This window comes from Schistocerca cancellata, chromosome 3 (assembly GCF_023864275.1).
Source record: "Schistocerca cancellata isolate TAMUIC-IGC-003103 chromosome 3, iqSchCanc2.1, whole genome shotgun sequence".
Taxonomy (NCBI): domain Eukaryota; kingdom Metazoa; phylum Arthropoda; class Insecta; order Orthoptera; family Acrididae; genus Schistocerca; species Schistocerca cancellata.
In genome coordinates this window covers 530,234,670-530,251,132 of record NC_064628.1, presented here as the reverse complement: position 1 = coordinate 530,251,132, position 16,463 = coordinate 530,234,670, and the positions used below count along the sequence as shown (strand labels likewise).

Here is a 16,463-nt window from a genome sequence, read left to right as displayed (position 1 = left end):
AGCAGGTGGGTGCCGCACCTTGGCCAGAAAGCTGAACCATACCTGGTAGAAGTGAGGCTGCGAAGCCGGGTCATGTGTCATGGATGGAGAACAAAGTCGGTAAAGAGCATTAGTCACCAAAGACAAGCTTCCAGGTTCGAATCCAGGTCGGGCAGACAGTTTTAATTCGCCAGAAAGTTTCATAACAGCGCACACTCCACAACAGAGTGAAAGATTAATTCAGTACAATATATTTCGGAACAGTACAGATGTTTTGGAAAGGTCTGTAAAATTATTTAAATCACAGGAGTGCCCCTGGGAAACAGAAAGAAACATACAGTCGGCCTCAGCGCAACAAATGTAATCAATAATTGCGAAAACATATATACTTGAATAAGATGTTAGTTTCGAGCCACTAAAACGCATCATAACGAGTTGTTAATTGGAAAAGTGATGTTAATGACTGATGGTAAGAAATCATCTCGCCATTTGCGAGAAACTTAAGGAAGAAAATAGCAAAATTAAATTTGAGGATGGCTGGACCAGGTAATATTTTTCTGTCTTCATTACAAGAACGGTATTTCATAAACCGCCTTAATTTCAGTAAGATAAATCAACAAGTACAGTTAAAAGGACCTCCCTACAAGAACCCGCTATAAAATGCATGGTTCCTTATTGACCGTCTCGAATTAGACGGACATCTGTTGGTCGCAACATACCGTTAGTTTCTCTTCCTTTTTCTTTGACCAATCGTACTCTAAACATATCTGTTGAATAAATCCATAGAAGAAGAACACTTTTTCTTAGCTCATGTAAAGTCCTCTTCCCACTTGTACCATACTTCCATTAGAAAATTCACTTCTTGTGGTATTTGTTAGGAAAATAGATAACGTGGCCACTTCCCGATGACGGCGTGGCTGGCTAACGCGACCGCTTGTGTGTTGCTGTTGCAGAGATCTTCGAGCGCGTGTACACGATGAGCTTCGAGTTCGGCAGCGTGGTGAAGACGTGGATCGGGCCCAAGCTGCTCATCTTCCTGACGGACCCACGCGATGTGGAGGTGAGTCTCCGCGGCTGGCAGCTCGCCACCAGCCACTAGGCCTCAGGCACCGCCTCATGCATTATGGAGGTGCTTACGCACTTTCCTTCTCTTCCTTCGCGCTTTCAACCCAAGGTTTGCTGCCGAGCAGCTCCCTGCCGATTTATACGGCCTTTTCAATTTATTCCTTCTTGCTGTCGCAACAACAGACATTAATGCACGATAACAAAATCTTTCATGTTCACAGAATAGTCATGTAATCTTGTGTTTCCTTTGACTGGAGTACACTCTTTGAAATCCATAAGGTAGGAGCGATAAAATACAAGGAGTGAAAATTTATCTACAGTTTATACAGAAACAAACCTTCGGTTGTAAGAATCGAAGGACATGAAAGGGAAGCAATAGTTGAGAAGGGAGTGAGATAGGGCTGTAGCCTATCCCCTATGTTATTCATTCTATAAATTGAACAAGTAGCTATAGAAACCAAGGAGAAACTGGAAACGAGACTAAATTTCAAAGAGGGGAATCAAAAACTCTTGCCGAAGGCATTGTAATCTGTCAGAGACTCCAAAGGCCCTAGATGATGGGGCGGATAGTAATTTTCTTTCTCTTTATTAAGAGCTCATAATAAATCTAGTTGGCGCACAGATACAGTGAAGACTAGATATCTATCAGTGAAAGTCGGTCTACTCTGTTTTCGTTTGTTAGGCTTTTTTTTTTTTTTTTGGATACGTGTTTCAGAGTGAAAGCTCCATGATCAAGGTTTCCAAGATTCAGTTACGCCTTTTCCTGGGACCTGTTGAAGCAGTCGCGCCTGCGTATTGTGAGAATCTGCTTCACTGATAATCCATATCATAATTCCTGCAACTAGGTTATTCTTCATTGTACATACATCATCAAAAAACTACAGTAACAAAACACTGAAAGTAAACACCCTAAATACCTTGTCCTGAGAAGAGGCTATAAAATCCACTTAAACAAAACTGAAACAGTTGGAATGAGGTCGAATTAAATCAGACAATTCTAGGGGAATTAGATTAGAAAATGGGACTCTAAAAGTAGAAGATTAGTATCACTATTTGGGCAACAAAATAACTGGTGACAATTGAAGTAGAGGGAATTTTAAATGCAGACTGCCAACAGCAAAGACAGCGTTTCTGAAGAAGAGGAATCAGTTAACATCTAACGTAAATTTCAGTGGTGGGAAGTCTTTTCGGAAGATATTTGTCTGGAATGTAGCCGTGTACTGAAATGAAATATGATGATGTACACTTCAGACAAGACGAGATTGCAAGCTTTTGAATTGTGCTGCCACATACACTGAGGTGACAAAAGCCTAGGGATACCTCTTAAAATCGTGTCGGCGCTCCTTTGACCGGCGTAGTGCAGTAACTCTACTTGGTGTGGACTCAACAATTCATTGGAAGGCGCTGCAGGAATACTGAGCCACGCTGCCTCTACAGCCACCCATAATTGCGAAAGTTCAAAATGGCTCTGAGCACTATGGGACTCAACTGCTGTGGTCATAAGTCCCCTAGAACTTAGAACTACTTAAACCTAACTAACCTAAGGACAGCACACAACACCCAGCCATCACGAAGCAGAGAAAATCCCTGACCCCGCCGGGAATCGAACCCGGGAACCCGGGCGTGGGAAGCGAGAACGCTACCGCACGACCACGAGATGCGGGCAATTGCGAAAGTGTTGTCGGTGCAGGATTTTGTGCACGAACTCACCTCTTGATTATGTCCCATAAATGTTCGATGAGATTCATATCGGTCAGTGTGGGTGACGAAAGGATCTGCTCGAATTGTCTAGAATGTTCTTCAAATCAATCGGGCACAACTGTGGCTAGGTGAATGACATCGTTGTTTGAGAACGTAAAGTCCAAGTATGACTGCAAATAGTCTCCAAGAGGCCGAACACAACCATTTCCAGTCAACGATCGGTGGACCAGAGCGCCCAGTCCATTCCCTGTAAACACAGCCGGCACCATTACGGAACCACCACCAGCTTGCACAGGGCCTTGTTGACAACTTGAGTCCACGGCTTCGTGAGGTCTGCGCCACACTCGAACCCTACCATCAGTTCTTACCAACCGAAGTCGGGAATCGTCTGACCAGGCCATGGTCTTCCAGTCGTCTAGGGTCCAACCGATATGGTCACGAGCCCAGGAGAGGCGGTGCAGGCGATGTCGTGCTACTAGCAAAGGCACTGGCGTCAAGTCATCTGCTGCCATAGCCCGTTAACACCGTATTTCGCCTCAATGTCCTAACGGATACATTCGTCGTACGCTTTCTGCGCTTATTTCAAGCACTGTTGCTTGTCTGTTAGCACTGATAACTCTACGCAAACACTACTTCCCTCGCTCCTTTAAGTGAAGGCTATCGGCCACTGTTTTGTCCTTTCTGAGAGGTAATGCGCGATATTTGGTATTCTCAGTATACCCTTGACCCTGTGGATCTCTGACTGAATTCCCTAACGATTTCCTAAATTGAACGTCTCACGCGTCTAGCTCCAACTATCGCTTCGCGTACGGCCATGAGCACATCGGAAATCTTTCCACGTGAATCACCTGAGTAGAAATGACAGCTCCATCAATGCACTGCCCTTTTATACCTTGTGTAAGCGATACTACCATCATTTATATATGTGTACATCTTTATCCCATGTCTTTTGTCACCTCAGTTTATGAGGTAGATTGGGTAGATTGAAAAGGAAGAAAGGAAGCTTAGAGTTTGACGTCCTGTCGACAGTGACGTCATTAGAGACGGAGCACAAGCTCAGATTAGAGAAGGATTGGGAAGATAAACGGGTACCCTTTCAAAGGAACCGTCCCGGCATTTGCCTTAAGCGATTTAGAGAAATCACGGAAAACCTATCTCTGGATGGCCGGAGGGTAGATCGAATAACTAAGGAGGTACAGAATCGAATTAGGGAAATAAGATATTTATGGCACAACTTGGCTCAAAGAAGTGATCGGTAGATCGACAGGCAGAAAGGAATTGCCAATATGGTAATGGAGGGAAGTGTGGGCGGTAAATACTGTAGAGGGAGACCAAGGCTTGTGAACAGTAAGCAACGTCTATACTGCAGCTACGTGTGTGAGAAACTTTCTCACACATTCATTCACATTTTCTAGCATTTCACAATGCTGAATCATCTGAAATGTTCATCACATTTTTCTTGCGTCGTTGTCGCAGTTAAATGCGTTACTGTAATGTTCACTACAAAGCATCTCGGGAATGCAAAAGATTCAGAAACGATTTATTTTAAACTGACAACAATAATGATAAATGTTTAACGAAGTTGTTATGTTTAGATTTATCCAAGATCGTATTAGCCGAAAAACCTGGATTATTGGCACTTAATTGAAACAACGATGATCAGTAAACGTAATCCTACCTTCCAGCACTTGACTATAAGCTACCAGTATCTTGGGCCAAAACAGTATATTTCACGTAACAGCTTTGCAACAGAATTAACAAGCGTAATAGAAAGATTTTATGTAGCCTTTTTAGTTTTACATGTTCTGAAACGCTGAAAAAAGTTTCTACTTGTATTGCCGGACTCCGACAGTTGCAACTATAACGCGCCTCATAATTAATGATGGGAAATTTCCTTGACTTGTTTGTCTCCTTTCATTAAGAAAATGGGTTTCAAACTCAAATAATGACACTCATTTCATTGAAGTAGTCTCCAGTTTTAGTTTTCCAATCTTCTGATATTAGAATTTATTCAGTAGTTTTGAATGAAAATGTAATTAACAAATCTGTTTTATTCGTGTGTTGCAGCTGATCCTGAGCAGCAACGTGTATATTGACAAGTCTACAGAGTACCGTTTCTTCAAGCCTTGGCTGGGAGAAGGCCTTTTAATCAGCTCAGGTACATCATATGTATTTCCTGTCCGTTTTTACCAAGTAACGGCAGATCAGTATATCTCACAGTAATAGGGGACGTCACGAGACTAAAAGTGTTTCAGAGCTTCTGGTGACAAAAAAGTTTTGATTATCATGATATTCAAGTTGATTTGAAGACAAAGTAGGGTTCAGTGCATTTCTTTACAATAAACTGGCACAATTTCTTCAACCACGTCGCTTGTTAATTACATCATAATTCCATTTTTCAGGTCAGAAGTGGAGGTCACACCGCAAGCTGATAGCACCCACTTTCCACTTGAATGTGTTGAAGTCATTCATTGACTTGTTCAACGCTAACAGCCGCGATGTTGTCAACAAACTGCGCAAGGAAGGCACCAAGACTTTCGATGTCCACGACTACATGAGCGAGTGTACCGTCGAAATCTTGCTCGGTGAGTGCTCTCATTGCATCGAAGCTCCGCCGTCCGACTATGTATGTCTTGTAGATGGTTAGCTTTAGGTATTTAATAATGAAAGTGAATGATCGAAAGTGAAGACAGATAGTGAATGCTCGTTGCTTGTTCATTATTTACAGAAACCGCTATGGGAGTGACCAAATCGACACAAGATAAGAGCGGATACGAGTACGCTATGGCTGTAATGAAGTAAGTATTTTTCCGGCAGTTGTCACGATCCAGCTTCGTTCCCGAGACTACAATTAATAACCACTGAAAATGAATATATGTTGCACTAGAATTACTCTACAGATCCCTCGTTCGATAAAAGAAAATATATTAACTCTGTTGACAGACTTCTAGAGCGTATTCAATGAAGTTTGTAGAGTGGTCAGATACAAGGAAAAGGTGGCCACAAATGGATGGTTTCCGATGTCGAATTTGTTGTATTAGATTTATAATGTCTCTACAATAATACATTACAAACAACTACTCACTTAAGTAAAGTTTTTGTAGCGTATGATACTAAGTTCTAACTTATTTTTCTTCTTCCCCATGGTAATGCGCAATTAACACTCGTCAGCCTTATTTTCCTTTAAACTTAATGAAGATCTAATTATGACACTAACCGAAACGTAGTTACACATAAAGAAATATATTAAGCGATCTAGGCGTCATAATCCGCAAAAATCAACAATGATTGCTGACTAATTTAGGGAGACTGCTTCTTTTTCTTAATATTACCGATAGATCATCAACTACTCACCGCGTCCTAACAGCAGTAAAGTCAAGTCCATATGAACAGAGAACCTAAAGAAAAACTACGTGAGCCAACCAACGACACTCAGCAAGATGTACAATTTTGTTACAGTGCCGTTCAGCATATGTTCTGCTACTGTTTCTTTAAAACGATTGTTTAAATGTCAACATCTTACGTGATCATGACGTTCTGAACGGTGATGGATCATGTTCTGTCATATTGGCTCTTTATCTGATAATAGCAAAATAACTGACAGTTAATTATTCACAGGAAAGTTACCACAACAATCAGAAAATGGGCTTGCGTCAGGTGGCCAAACGGTTGAATCCTTTTACGTTGCGTGCTTTGTTTCTCCAAACTCATTTAACCCAACAGAAAGTCCAAAGATGAAATTTAGCAAGGGAGTGATAAGGTTACTAAAGTCCTTTAATTCAAACTCAATACTGCACATTGACAAGGTGCGCGTGAACGCAACTAAGAGCCTCACAGCTGCAGCTGCCGCAGCCATGTTGCACAACAGCGAACTGACATCAATACCCCCCCCCCCTTTCTTATCTGGATCAGTTGTGTTCGATCATCAGTTGCATCATAATTATGATCCAGCTGCAGCTTGCAGGAGACTGGTGCACAAGTGCCATAGCTGCTGATACCCTACCAAACACGAATTCTCAGATGATCTTCCTCCTCCCCTTTCTCCATTCTCCACGACGTCATCTGGCATCCGAAGAGCATTATCACAAGGACTCTTTAATTTCTGGTAAATTTACAATTAACTATTGGGTCACTTCCAGGTGTAAGACTGCTAAAGAGATTATCTCACTAAAATTACAGGGCAAAGACATATTGAGTGATATAACCCTTATCAAATAACGCGTAATGCTTCAAAATCTAATATAACAGTGGCTCATTTGGTACATTCTGTCACAGCGCTTAATGTTATAGTAGCAAACTTGTCACAGCGTTTAATGTTATAGTAGCAAACTACAACAGTTAACGCTTCCAAATTGATTCTCACTACATTTCAAAATTTAAAGTAGCCGCTATATTTGTCATCGCTTTTCAGCAACTGCCCATTTGTTACACAGTGCCTCAGTGTCTACGTAATAACGAAGAGGCTGCTATACGAAATTTCTAACAATTAGAAAATAAGGCATATTTACTGAAAATTATACGTGAGAATTTGAAAAGCTCAGTAACAATATTTTTAGGGCCTCAGTATGTAACACATTTACACTGGGTCACAACTCAAGCGAGCCATATCTCGTCTTTCTGATAGATAGAAACAAATGTGCCACGTCTTGCACTAATCGTTACTCAATCGGCTGTCGCATACACACTGTACACACTGTGCGCTCCAATGATAGGGTGCTTCTCCATTTCAGAATGTGCGACATCCTCCACCTGCGCCATACCAAACTGTGGCTCCGTCCCGACTGGCTGTTCAACCTGACGAGATACGGCACGGAGCAGGTCAAGCTCCTGGATGTCATTCACGGACTTACAAAGAAGGTGAGTATTTTACGTAATTCGTGGCAAGAGTAAAACATAGAATCATATAAAACAATAATATGCGTAATCAGACGTCGATACAGGCAATTGTCCTGAGACGCAACACTGCACTAACTCCAGAGATATGAACGCTCGTAATTTGTAAAAGGTGCACATAGTGACGCAGAACCAAAATTATAAATGACGCGAAACACACTACTCACGATAAAAACTATCAATACGCAAAACATACTTGTATTAAGATTTTTCGTGCCGACCTATGGTCATCCTCGGCACTCTGGGCTCTGCACTCTGGTACAACTGTTTCTCAAACGCCTGCTTTCTTGTACTGTGACACTGAAGTCACACATCCCTTTAGGGTAAGATGTAATCAGAGCCTAAAACAACAGTCCTTCTTTTCTTCTTGCATGGTTCTTCCTTGTACACGAATAGTCCTAAAAATGTGCAAAGAGTAAATCCACATCTCTTTTACCGTCAAAAAATGACAATTTATAGTTGTTGCGCGTATCCGACTTCAGAATCTTTCTCATACAAGTAGAAGCAACAAGTGAAAGAAAACATACGAGTTTGCTATTGTCTGTAATAAACCTCCCATTATGAAACAAGACGTCCATGACAAATTCTCGCGGAGAAATCCGTAGGTGAGAATCATAAAGAGGTAAAAATATCAGGATTTATGTTCATGCTCTCGCAAACCAAACGGAAGGGCATTAGCATTGTGGTTCTTTTAGTGCGACTTACCGTGTGACGCCAGTGTACTGCGTGAATAAAACAATGCATCCGGCGAGGAAAGAAATTAACAAATAGATTACTGTCAGTTCGCCCTGACCTCGATAGCCTTAACCGGGACAATACTACAATGTCTCTTACATGATAATGAGTGCTGTTGTTATAGTTAGAAGTTGGACTCACTCACTTAGCAGAATATGTTGGCATCTGTAGAACATAATGAAATTTTCACTCTGCACCGGAGTGGGCCCCGATATTAAAACTGTGTGACGGACCAAGTCACACCACACCAACTCGGGACGTTTGCCTTTCGTGAGAGAGTCATGAGGACGGGTTGTTAGTCGTGCTTGGGTAGGTCAGTTGGTAGAGCACTTGCCCGTGAAAGGCAAAGGTCCCGAGTTCGAGTCTCGGTCCGTCACACAGTTTTAATCGGCCAGGAAGTTTCATCTGTAGACCACGTAGATGTAGGATTAACGTTCTGTAAAACAACAAAACTGTTATCAACCTGAATGTTTGAACACTGCAGTGATTTACTTGGACTGGTGCTATTGGACGTAGTGCGCCCTTGCCTTCGTCAAACCTTCGAACCAACATACCTAGTCAGTTGTGAGGGGACCTACAATTTAACGTGGATGCCTCACGATGGTGAATATCGACATTTTTCACAACATAAATTATTGTCAGTAGTGGTGAAAGAGATAATTCCTTGGATTGACTGGGGATCGAACCCAGGACCTGTTTGCCGTCTGGCTCTTACCCACTGACGTACCAAGTCAAACAAAAATTTTCTATGGAATACACACAAATAGTGGGCGTAATATTGATATTTTGTGAAATTGCGTTATTTCACTTACAGCTGTGACGGTTAAACGTGTAGTATGAAATGTGAGAATTTAAACCGTTTCTCTTGTGGAAGCTGAGTGTTCTCCGATTCCGACTTCCCACCGAAATAAATCACTGGCAGTACTGGGAATCGAACCTGTCTACACAGAATGTCCGTTAGACACGCTGGCCGTTCAGATACCTGCATTTTTTACCTTTTTTTTGGGGGGGGGGGGATTCCTTCCACTTCTTCAGCCTCGCCTCGCGTTTGCCGCAATACCTTTTTTCGGCCTTTGTCTACGAAAGCGGAGAAGCATATTCGTCAGAAACTGAATACGCCGGCTTATCTCTCACCGCCACTGTCATCAACCTTTGATAGACCCGCGGTATTTGAAATTTTTTTTGGGGTTTCATCGAACTGAAATATTACATACGATACTTGATGCTAATAATGTACTTCATGAAACCATTGTAAGAACTCTCCAAGATAACAAAAGTGTGTTAACGTAGTTTCGATAGCATCAGTATTTCAGAGCCATAATTTTCTTACACAGATGTTAATAGCATTTTTTTGGTAAAATTGAGTATGGTGACCAACAAATACTCCAGCTTGTTCGCGTTAAGGAAAACCTAATCGTCTGGTACACCTTACGTTTCCTACACTAACGTTAAGTCCTAAAACTCAGAGGTATGGCGCGTTATAGTATTCGGGGTCCCGCTCGACGAAGTACATAAATTAATTGTGGTATTCACTAAAGATATGCTCGGACGTTCACTAGAGATGTGTTTAGATGTACTTTTTACGAAGTTAACTCTTGTTTACTAGTTAATTTTCGTGTGGAGGTTGTAAAGTCGCTATAGCTTCTCTATAAGAGAATATTCATATCCAGTGAACGTGTTAACGGTTCCCTTCTGTAAAATACCACATATTCGCTTTCAATCGTTTATGGATATTCCAATACCCTTTGAGAAAACATGTTTTCTTCTTAGAACTTACCATCTGATGGCACGTAAACTGCACTCAAATATAAACATATTCTCCTAAACACTTATCATAATGCCGGCCGCAGTGGCCGAGCGGTTCTAGGCCCTTCAGTCCGGAACCACGCTGCTGCTACGGTCGCAGGTTCGAATCCTGCCTCGGGCATGGATGTGTGTGATGTCCTCAGGTTAGTTAGGTTTCAGTAGTTCTAACTTCTAGGGGACTGATGATCTCAGATGTTAAGTCCCATAGTGCTCAGAGCAATTTAATTTTTGAACTTATCATAATGAGCACCAATGTCTGACATGTCTGGATGATCCGTTAGCAGAAGTGAGGCAATGAAGCATACTTTTACACCGTCTTCCGCAGCCTCCACTGTGATTTCTACACATACAAACGCCATGAAGTCTGCACCCTATCTTAATATGAATAATTCATGCAACAAGCGGTACAGCGACTAATTTAAGCAAGTCAGGGGTTTCTTGCCCTCTCATATCCAAACGAATGTGTCCATGAGTATCCCTTGTGAGCTAGCAGCTGTCTCGTTTTCTTGCTGCATACAGTTCAGGTAGTTCTTGCAATAAGTATTAGACTGTATGCCACTTTCATTGCTTTGGACAGTGAATACCATACGTCGTTCGTTGCCATTGGTAATCATTTAGTGAAGCTCCTAATACATATGTGATATCCGTGGTCAAAAAGTGGAGAATTATGCGTCTCATTTCTGCACCAAACTGAACTCAGCCTACTCGAGCTACACGCAAATCATCTTACCATAAACTGTCGAGTATGGATTTTATTCTGATGGGAAATGTATCAATAAACCAAACACTGGCAGAACAATTTAGTGTACAAATTTGGTGGTGCCATTTCATCATGATTGTTCTATGACTTGCAAATCTTCGATGAATTATTGCATTCTGTTGTAAATCCAGTTGGGCAATTTCATGAAACTGTCCTCGTGCTTCTTCGGTAGATACATTCTGTTACTCGTAAACGGTAGGTCGTTGACCATTAAGCCAGATGAGCATACAAAATGTGTGACGTTGCTGCTAATTGGTCTCCGCGATGATTATGTGAGAAGCACGTGATGTCTCCGTAACAAGCAACACCTTTAGCTATTTCCACTTATTTGCATCTTATCAATAGCATTAAGGGAACCCTTCGAGGTAAATAGCATTGTTTCTTATTTTTGTGAATAATTTTCAAATGTACAAAACACTTCACTAGCAACCTAAACAGTCTCTCATAGAGAATGGGCTTCCACCTGGCAATAAGAAACTCTACGCGTGCTATAGCTTCTCCTGTAAACTGACATTCCGTAATTTAGCTTACATATCAATCTGGGGCCTTAAGCTGAGAGTATTGCATTGCCGAAGCAGTAATTTCTGCTTTTCATCTATGGAAAGCTTTATACTATTAAGCGAAATTTTATTTCAGAATTTACCAGGGCAGCGGTTGTCACAGACAAAAATTTGCTCTGGTGCTAAAGTTTTTATAGCACAGGTTATGCGGGACCTCGTAAGCTTTGAATTGTAAAGTGAAGGAAGGGACTCTTGCTTGCCGAATGGGAAGGCTGCAAATAATAGTCCCACCTGTTTAATTTCTTGGTAGGGCTGGCTTTCATCTTATACCACGGATAGCTATCTGTTGCACAAGTAGCACGCTTAACATTATCTACCTAGCACTAAGTGCCAAATCGTCTGAAATTTAATGAAGAGTAATTATTAGCCTTAGACCCTATCCTAGGAGAAAACTACGCAGTGGATTTGTAGTTAGTGGACTGCAAAACGTTCGATAAAAGCTTACACTTTACTAAATATTTGAAGTAGTTTTCTTTCACAGGGCGCCTGAAGTTAGGTATTATAGGAGGGGGCAAGTGTGTAAGTGTTGTCGTTGTAGCGAATTTTAACCAACTAAGTAGCTGCACAATGAACATTTAACATATGAAGCGTACTCCAAAAACTGTATTTACATGTAACACAAATAGAAATACTAATCCTATGGTTCTTCATGAGCAGAGTATAATAATATACCGGTCAGCAAGGATTTGTGGGCTGTGTAAATGCAACATGGTGGCGCTATTTCTCACACACAACGATTCATATGAGTAATCGAAAGCAAAGTTCACCACTTTCCATTAACGAACGAATTGTCAAATCCGGCTCGTGACTCAGAGTAACAAGAATAATGACCCCATCTGAACTTACCTAATATGACACAGAAATCACCAGTGCTCCCCACGACTGAGTATGGTCGTTATAGAGAATGCTAACTCAAAATCGAACTAACTTCCATCCAAAAACCACTGCTCACGTGTGCACAGAGACAGCACACCATACCTACTTGACCAAGGAGCAGATATTGATGCTGTTACACGACTCCTCGGCGCCCCGGTAAGTTCTATCAAAATTTATACTGCCTCGCCTCGCGTACAGAGAGTGAACAAAGTCTTAGGAGGCGAACTGACAAATCACCAAGATGATTTTGCTAGTAAGAACATGCATCTCCTCCAGTCAGAAGACAGGAGAGACAACGCCAGGTTCTTTCGGACTAAAATTTTCCATTCTGTTCATTGGCTAAAAATTCTGAAGTCGGTGTCCTTACGCTTGGATTCGAAAGGCGCAGTCGCCTGTGGCGACAGAGATTACGACAGACTGTCGTCACCAGAGCTGGCTTCCAAGATCACATTCAGCTGTCTTCTCAGGCTCCTATTGCAAAGCTAAGCCAAGGACTTCCATCTAAATTAGTCTACTTGTATGCAGTTGTAATTACACCCACATTCATTCAAACGAGCGATTATCCATGTTGGGGACAGGGACAGATGTTGTTCTATCAGCTATGGTTAAACGGAGAGTAAAAACACACAAGTTAGCTTCTCAATGTGATATTCTCTGGTGCGGAAAATATGAACAAATGTAGGCAGAGAAAAGATACTCTCCCGCATTTCATAACGCTAAACCACAGAATTATGTGAGAGGCTGATTGACTAACGCCTTTCAAAACCAACAGAGCACGTCGTCAGTTAGCTATTAACGTGTAAATAGGTAAGGGGCAGAAGATGTTGATTTGATAAGATTAAAACATGCCAAAAATTTCAGGATACGTAAGTCTACCAAAGAGTCCGTGAAGTGCGCCGAGTAAGAAAAAATAACTCTATAACTGTTTACAATTACATTCTGATATAAGTATAAAAAATAATCTTATTATAAGCGTTAGGAATGGAATTTTGCAATACAGAGAAATTCTGCAAATCAATTTGGGTCATAACCGGAGCATCCTCAGACATAAAAGTCGTATTTAACTTTGTATTCCTCAACTACAGTATTTAATTAAAATCTTGAAATGCTCCATTTTGGCATAACTTGTGATGTAACTAATCATGTACCTGCTTTAGCTTTCCAGAGCAAACTATCATAGTGTACGTTGGAAGGTAGAAGAACAGGATCAGTATTATCACAGATTACATAAAAGCGGCATATTTCAGGATTTTAATCAAATATTGCAATTGCCGAAAGCACAGTTAAATACATAATTTATGTCCAAGGGTGGTCAGATGGTGACTGAGATGACTGTCAAAATAAAGATAAGTATAGCTATTTAATACCGTCTACACAAATTAATTCTCTTATTATAATTGTAGTTTACGAATGCTTCGTCTTGCGGCGATAAGGTAAAATCTTCTCGGGCTTCCAGGCACCTCAGCCAAGTTAACCCCCAGGCCCATCGTCCGAGTACTCGTCGGCTATTGTCAAGTGTCAAAAATGTTCAGATGTGTGTGAAATCTTATGGGACTTAACTGCTAAGGTCATCAGTCCCTCAGCTTACACACTACTTAACCTAAATTATCCTAAGGACAAACACACACACCCATGCCCGAGGAAAGACTCGAACCTCCGCCGGGATCAGGCGCACAGTCCATGACTGCAGCGCGTCAGACCGCTCGGCTAATACCACGTGGCTGTCAAGTGTCATCTGGCTCTTATAATGGTCCTTATGTCTCTTGGACTGTGTGCATATATCATGGACTGTTCGGTGAGGTAGTGTCGAGTGTTACCACAATTTCAGAAGAGGCCTACACGAACCACCTCTGTATGGGTTTATAAACTCAAGACACCTGTCGACGAAGACGAAATGAAAAACACTCTGTGACACAAAAAACAACGTACCGGAAAGGGCTTATCCGAATGGAACGTAATCAGTAAATGTGATGTACATGTAAGAAAAACTAATTATTACAATTGCAGAAAAACTGAGAGATTGATTTAAGAGAAATAACTTCACGAATTTAGCAAGCCAGTAACTCGTAGCTCCACTTATGATACTTATGCAATCAGTTATTCTGTTTGGAAGAGCTTGATAGAGTTGTTTGGTGTCCTCCGAGTGATGTCGTGTCAAATGCTATCCAATTGGCGCGTTAGATTGTCAAAATCGGGAGATGGTTGGAAGGAGCTGCCCGTAATGCTCCAAACGTTCTCAGTTGGGGAAAGATCCGGCGATGTTGCTGCCCAAGGTAGAGTTTGGCAAGCACGAAGAGGAGCAGTAAAAACTCTCACCGTGTGCAGGCGGGCATTACCTTGCTGAAATGTAAGCCCAGGTTAACTAACCATGAAGGGTTATGAAACAGCGAGTAGAATATCGCAGACGTACCATCGTGCTTTCAAGGTGCAACGGATGACAACCAAATGGGTCCTGCGATGAAAAGAAATACCACGCCAGACCGTGACTCCTGGTTGTCGGGTAGTATGGCGGACTAAAGTAAGGTTGGCACCCCAGCGCTGTCTGAGGCGCCTCCAGACACGTCTTCGCTGGCCAACGGGGCTCTGTTCGAAGTGAGACTCCTGAAGACAATTCTTCACCGCTCAATGACATTCCAAGCCGAAGACGTGTCTGCAGATCCCACAGACAGCGGTGGAATACCAGTCTGAATATCGCCCGCCATATGGCTCAGCTGCCAGGAGTGATGATCAGTGGTGCCATTTCTTTTCATAGCAGGACGTCCTGGAGTTATATTTCAGCAAGATAATGCCCGTCTGCAGAAAGCGAGAGTTTCTACTGCTTGTCTTGGTGTTAGCCAAACCCTACCTTGGCCAGCAAGGTCGCCGGATCCCTTCCCAGTTGAGCACGTTTGGAGGATCATGGGCAGGATCCTCCAACCAGCTCGGGGTTTTTACGATGTAACGCGCCAGTTGAATTGAATTTCTGACGATACTACTCTGGACATCCAGCAACTCTATCAATCAGTGCCAAGGCCAATAACTGCTTGCATAAGGGCCAGAGATGGACCAACGTGTTATTGACTTCCTCAATTTTGGAAGCTCTTTCTCTTGAATAAATCATCTAATAGTTCTGAAATTGTAATGTTATTTGTCTATACATTTCCATGCTATTCGGACAATTGCTTCGTGGTGCGTCGATTTTTTTTTTTTTTTTCTTAGAATGTATGTGATTTTGTTTGGCATTTGGAAACTGTATCAGGGGCTGACCCGTAAGACACTGCAGTCTGAAACACGATGCGATTCATTTGTGTACATTGTCTGAATCTGATACCCAATTCAAGAACGACGAACGTGATCGCTGGGAAATAATGGACTTGAAAGCATACACAGGTTTGGATATGTATTCGATTCGTAATCCGGTGCTGATAAGAGGTATAATGAGTTGTACGAGAAAACGAAGACAAAAATCGCTAGTAACTGGTCGCTGCTTCGTTCAGAGGACGACCACATTATTACACTGATCTGTTAAGAGGCAGAGTGGTGTTTAAAGTTTGGCGTGTTGGGCTTCAGGTGCTGAAGAAGAAGAAGGAGGAGTTCCAGAAGGGCGGCGGCGCCAAGCGGTACATCGCGTCCGAGCAGACGGACACGGCGGCGGCGGCGGCGCTCTCCGCCAACAAGGGGCTGCGCGACGACCTCGACGAGCAGGACGAGAACGACGTCGGTAAGCAGTGACTGGCGGGCAGCGAGCACGCGTGGTCGCCAGGCGGCGTGATGTCAGCCTACAGCAGCCGCCTACAGATGCGCGCGGCTCGTGCTGGCCGGCACGTGGCCGCCCGAGCTGCGTTCCTCGGCCCATCTGATCACGACTCTGTTCCACTGGGCTGCGACTACGCTTAAATCCCAATTGAGGGGAATCAAACGATAGGTGTGCCATTATTGACCGGGAGACCCCATCAGAGGTTGTTCGGCCGCCGAGGGCGAGTCTTTTTACTTGAAGCCATTTAGGCAACTTCCATGTCGATGACGAAACGATGATTAAGACTGCACAACACCCAGTCCCCGAGCAGATAAAATCCCCGATCCGGTTGCCAATCGAACGTGGGCCTCTT

At 42.6% G+C, this 16,463-nt stretch overlaps 1 protein-coding gene across 1 annotated transcript in view; it reads left to right on the top strand.

Annotated features, from left to right (window-relative positions):
* LOC126175364 (cytochrome P450 4g15) overlaps window positions 1-16,463 on the top strand; it is a 49,301-nt gene that overhangs the window by 20,008 nt on the left and 12,830 nt on the right. The window contains exons 2-7 of the mRNA XM_049922129.1: window positions 933-1,039; window positions 4,813-4,903; window positions 5,148-5,330; window positions 5,474-5,543; window positions 7,476-7,602; window positions 15,925-16,075. Coding sequence (XP_049778086.1) covers window positions 933-1,039; window positions 4,813-4,903; window positions 5,148-5,330; window positions 5,474-5,543; window positions 7,476-7,602; window positions 15,925-16,075 — 729 coding nt within the window. The remainder of the gene's footprint in view (window positions 1-932; window positions 1,040-4,812; window positions 4,904-5,147; window positions 5,331-5,473; window positions 5,544-7,475; window positions 7,603-15,924; window positions 16,076-16,463) is intronic.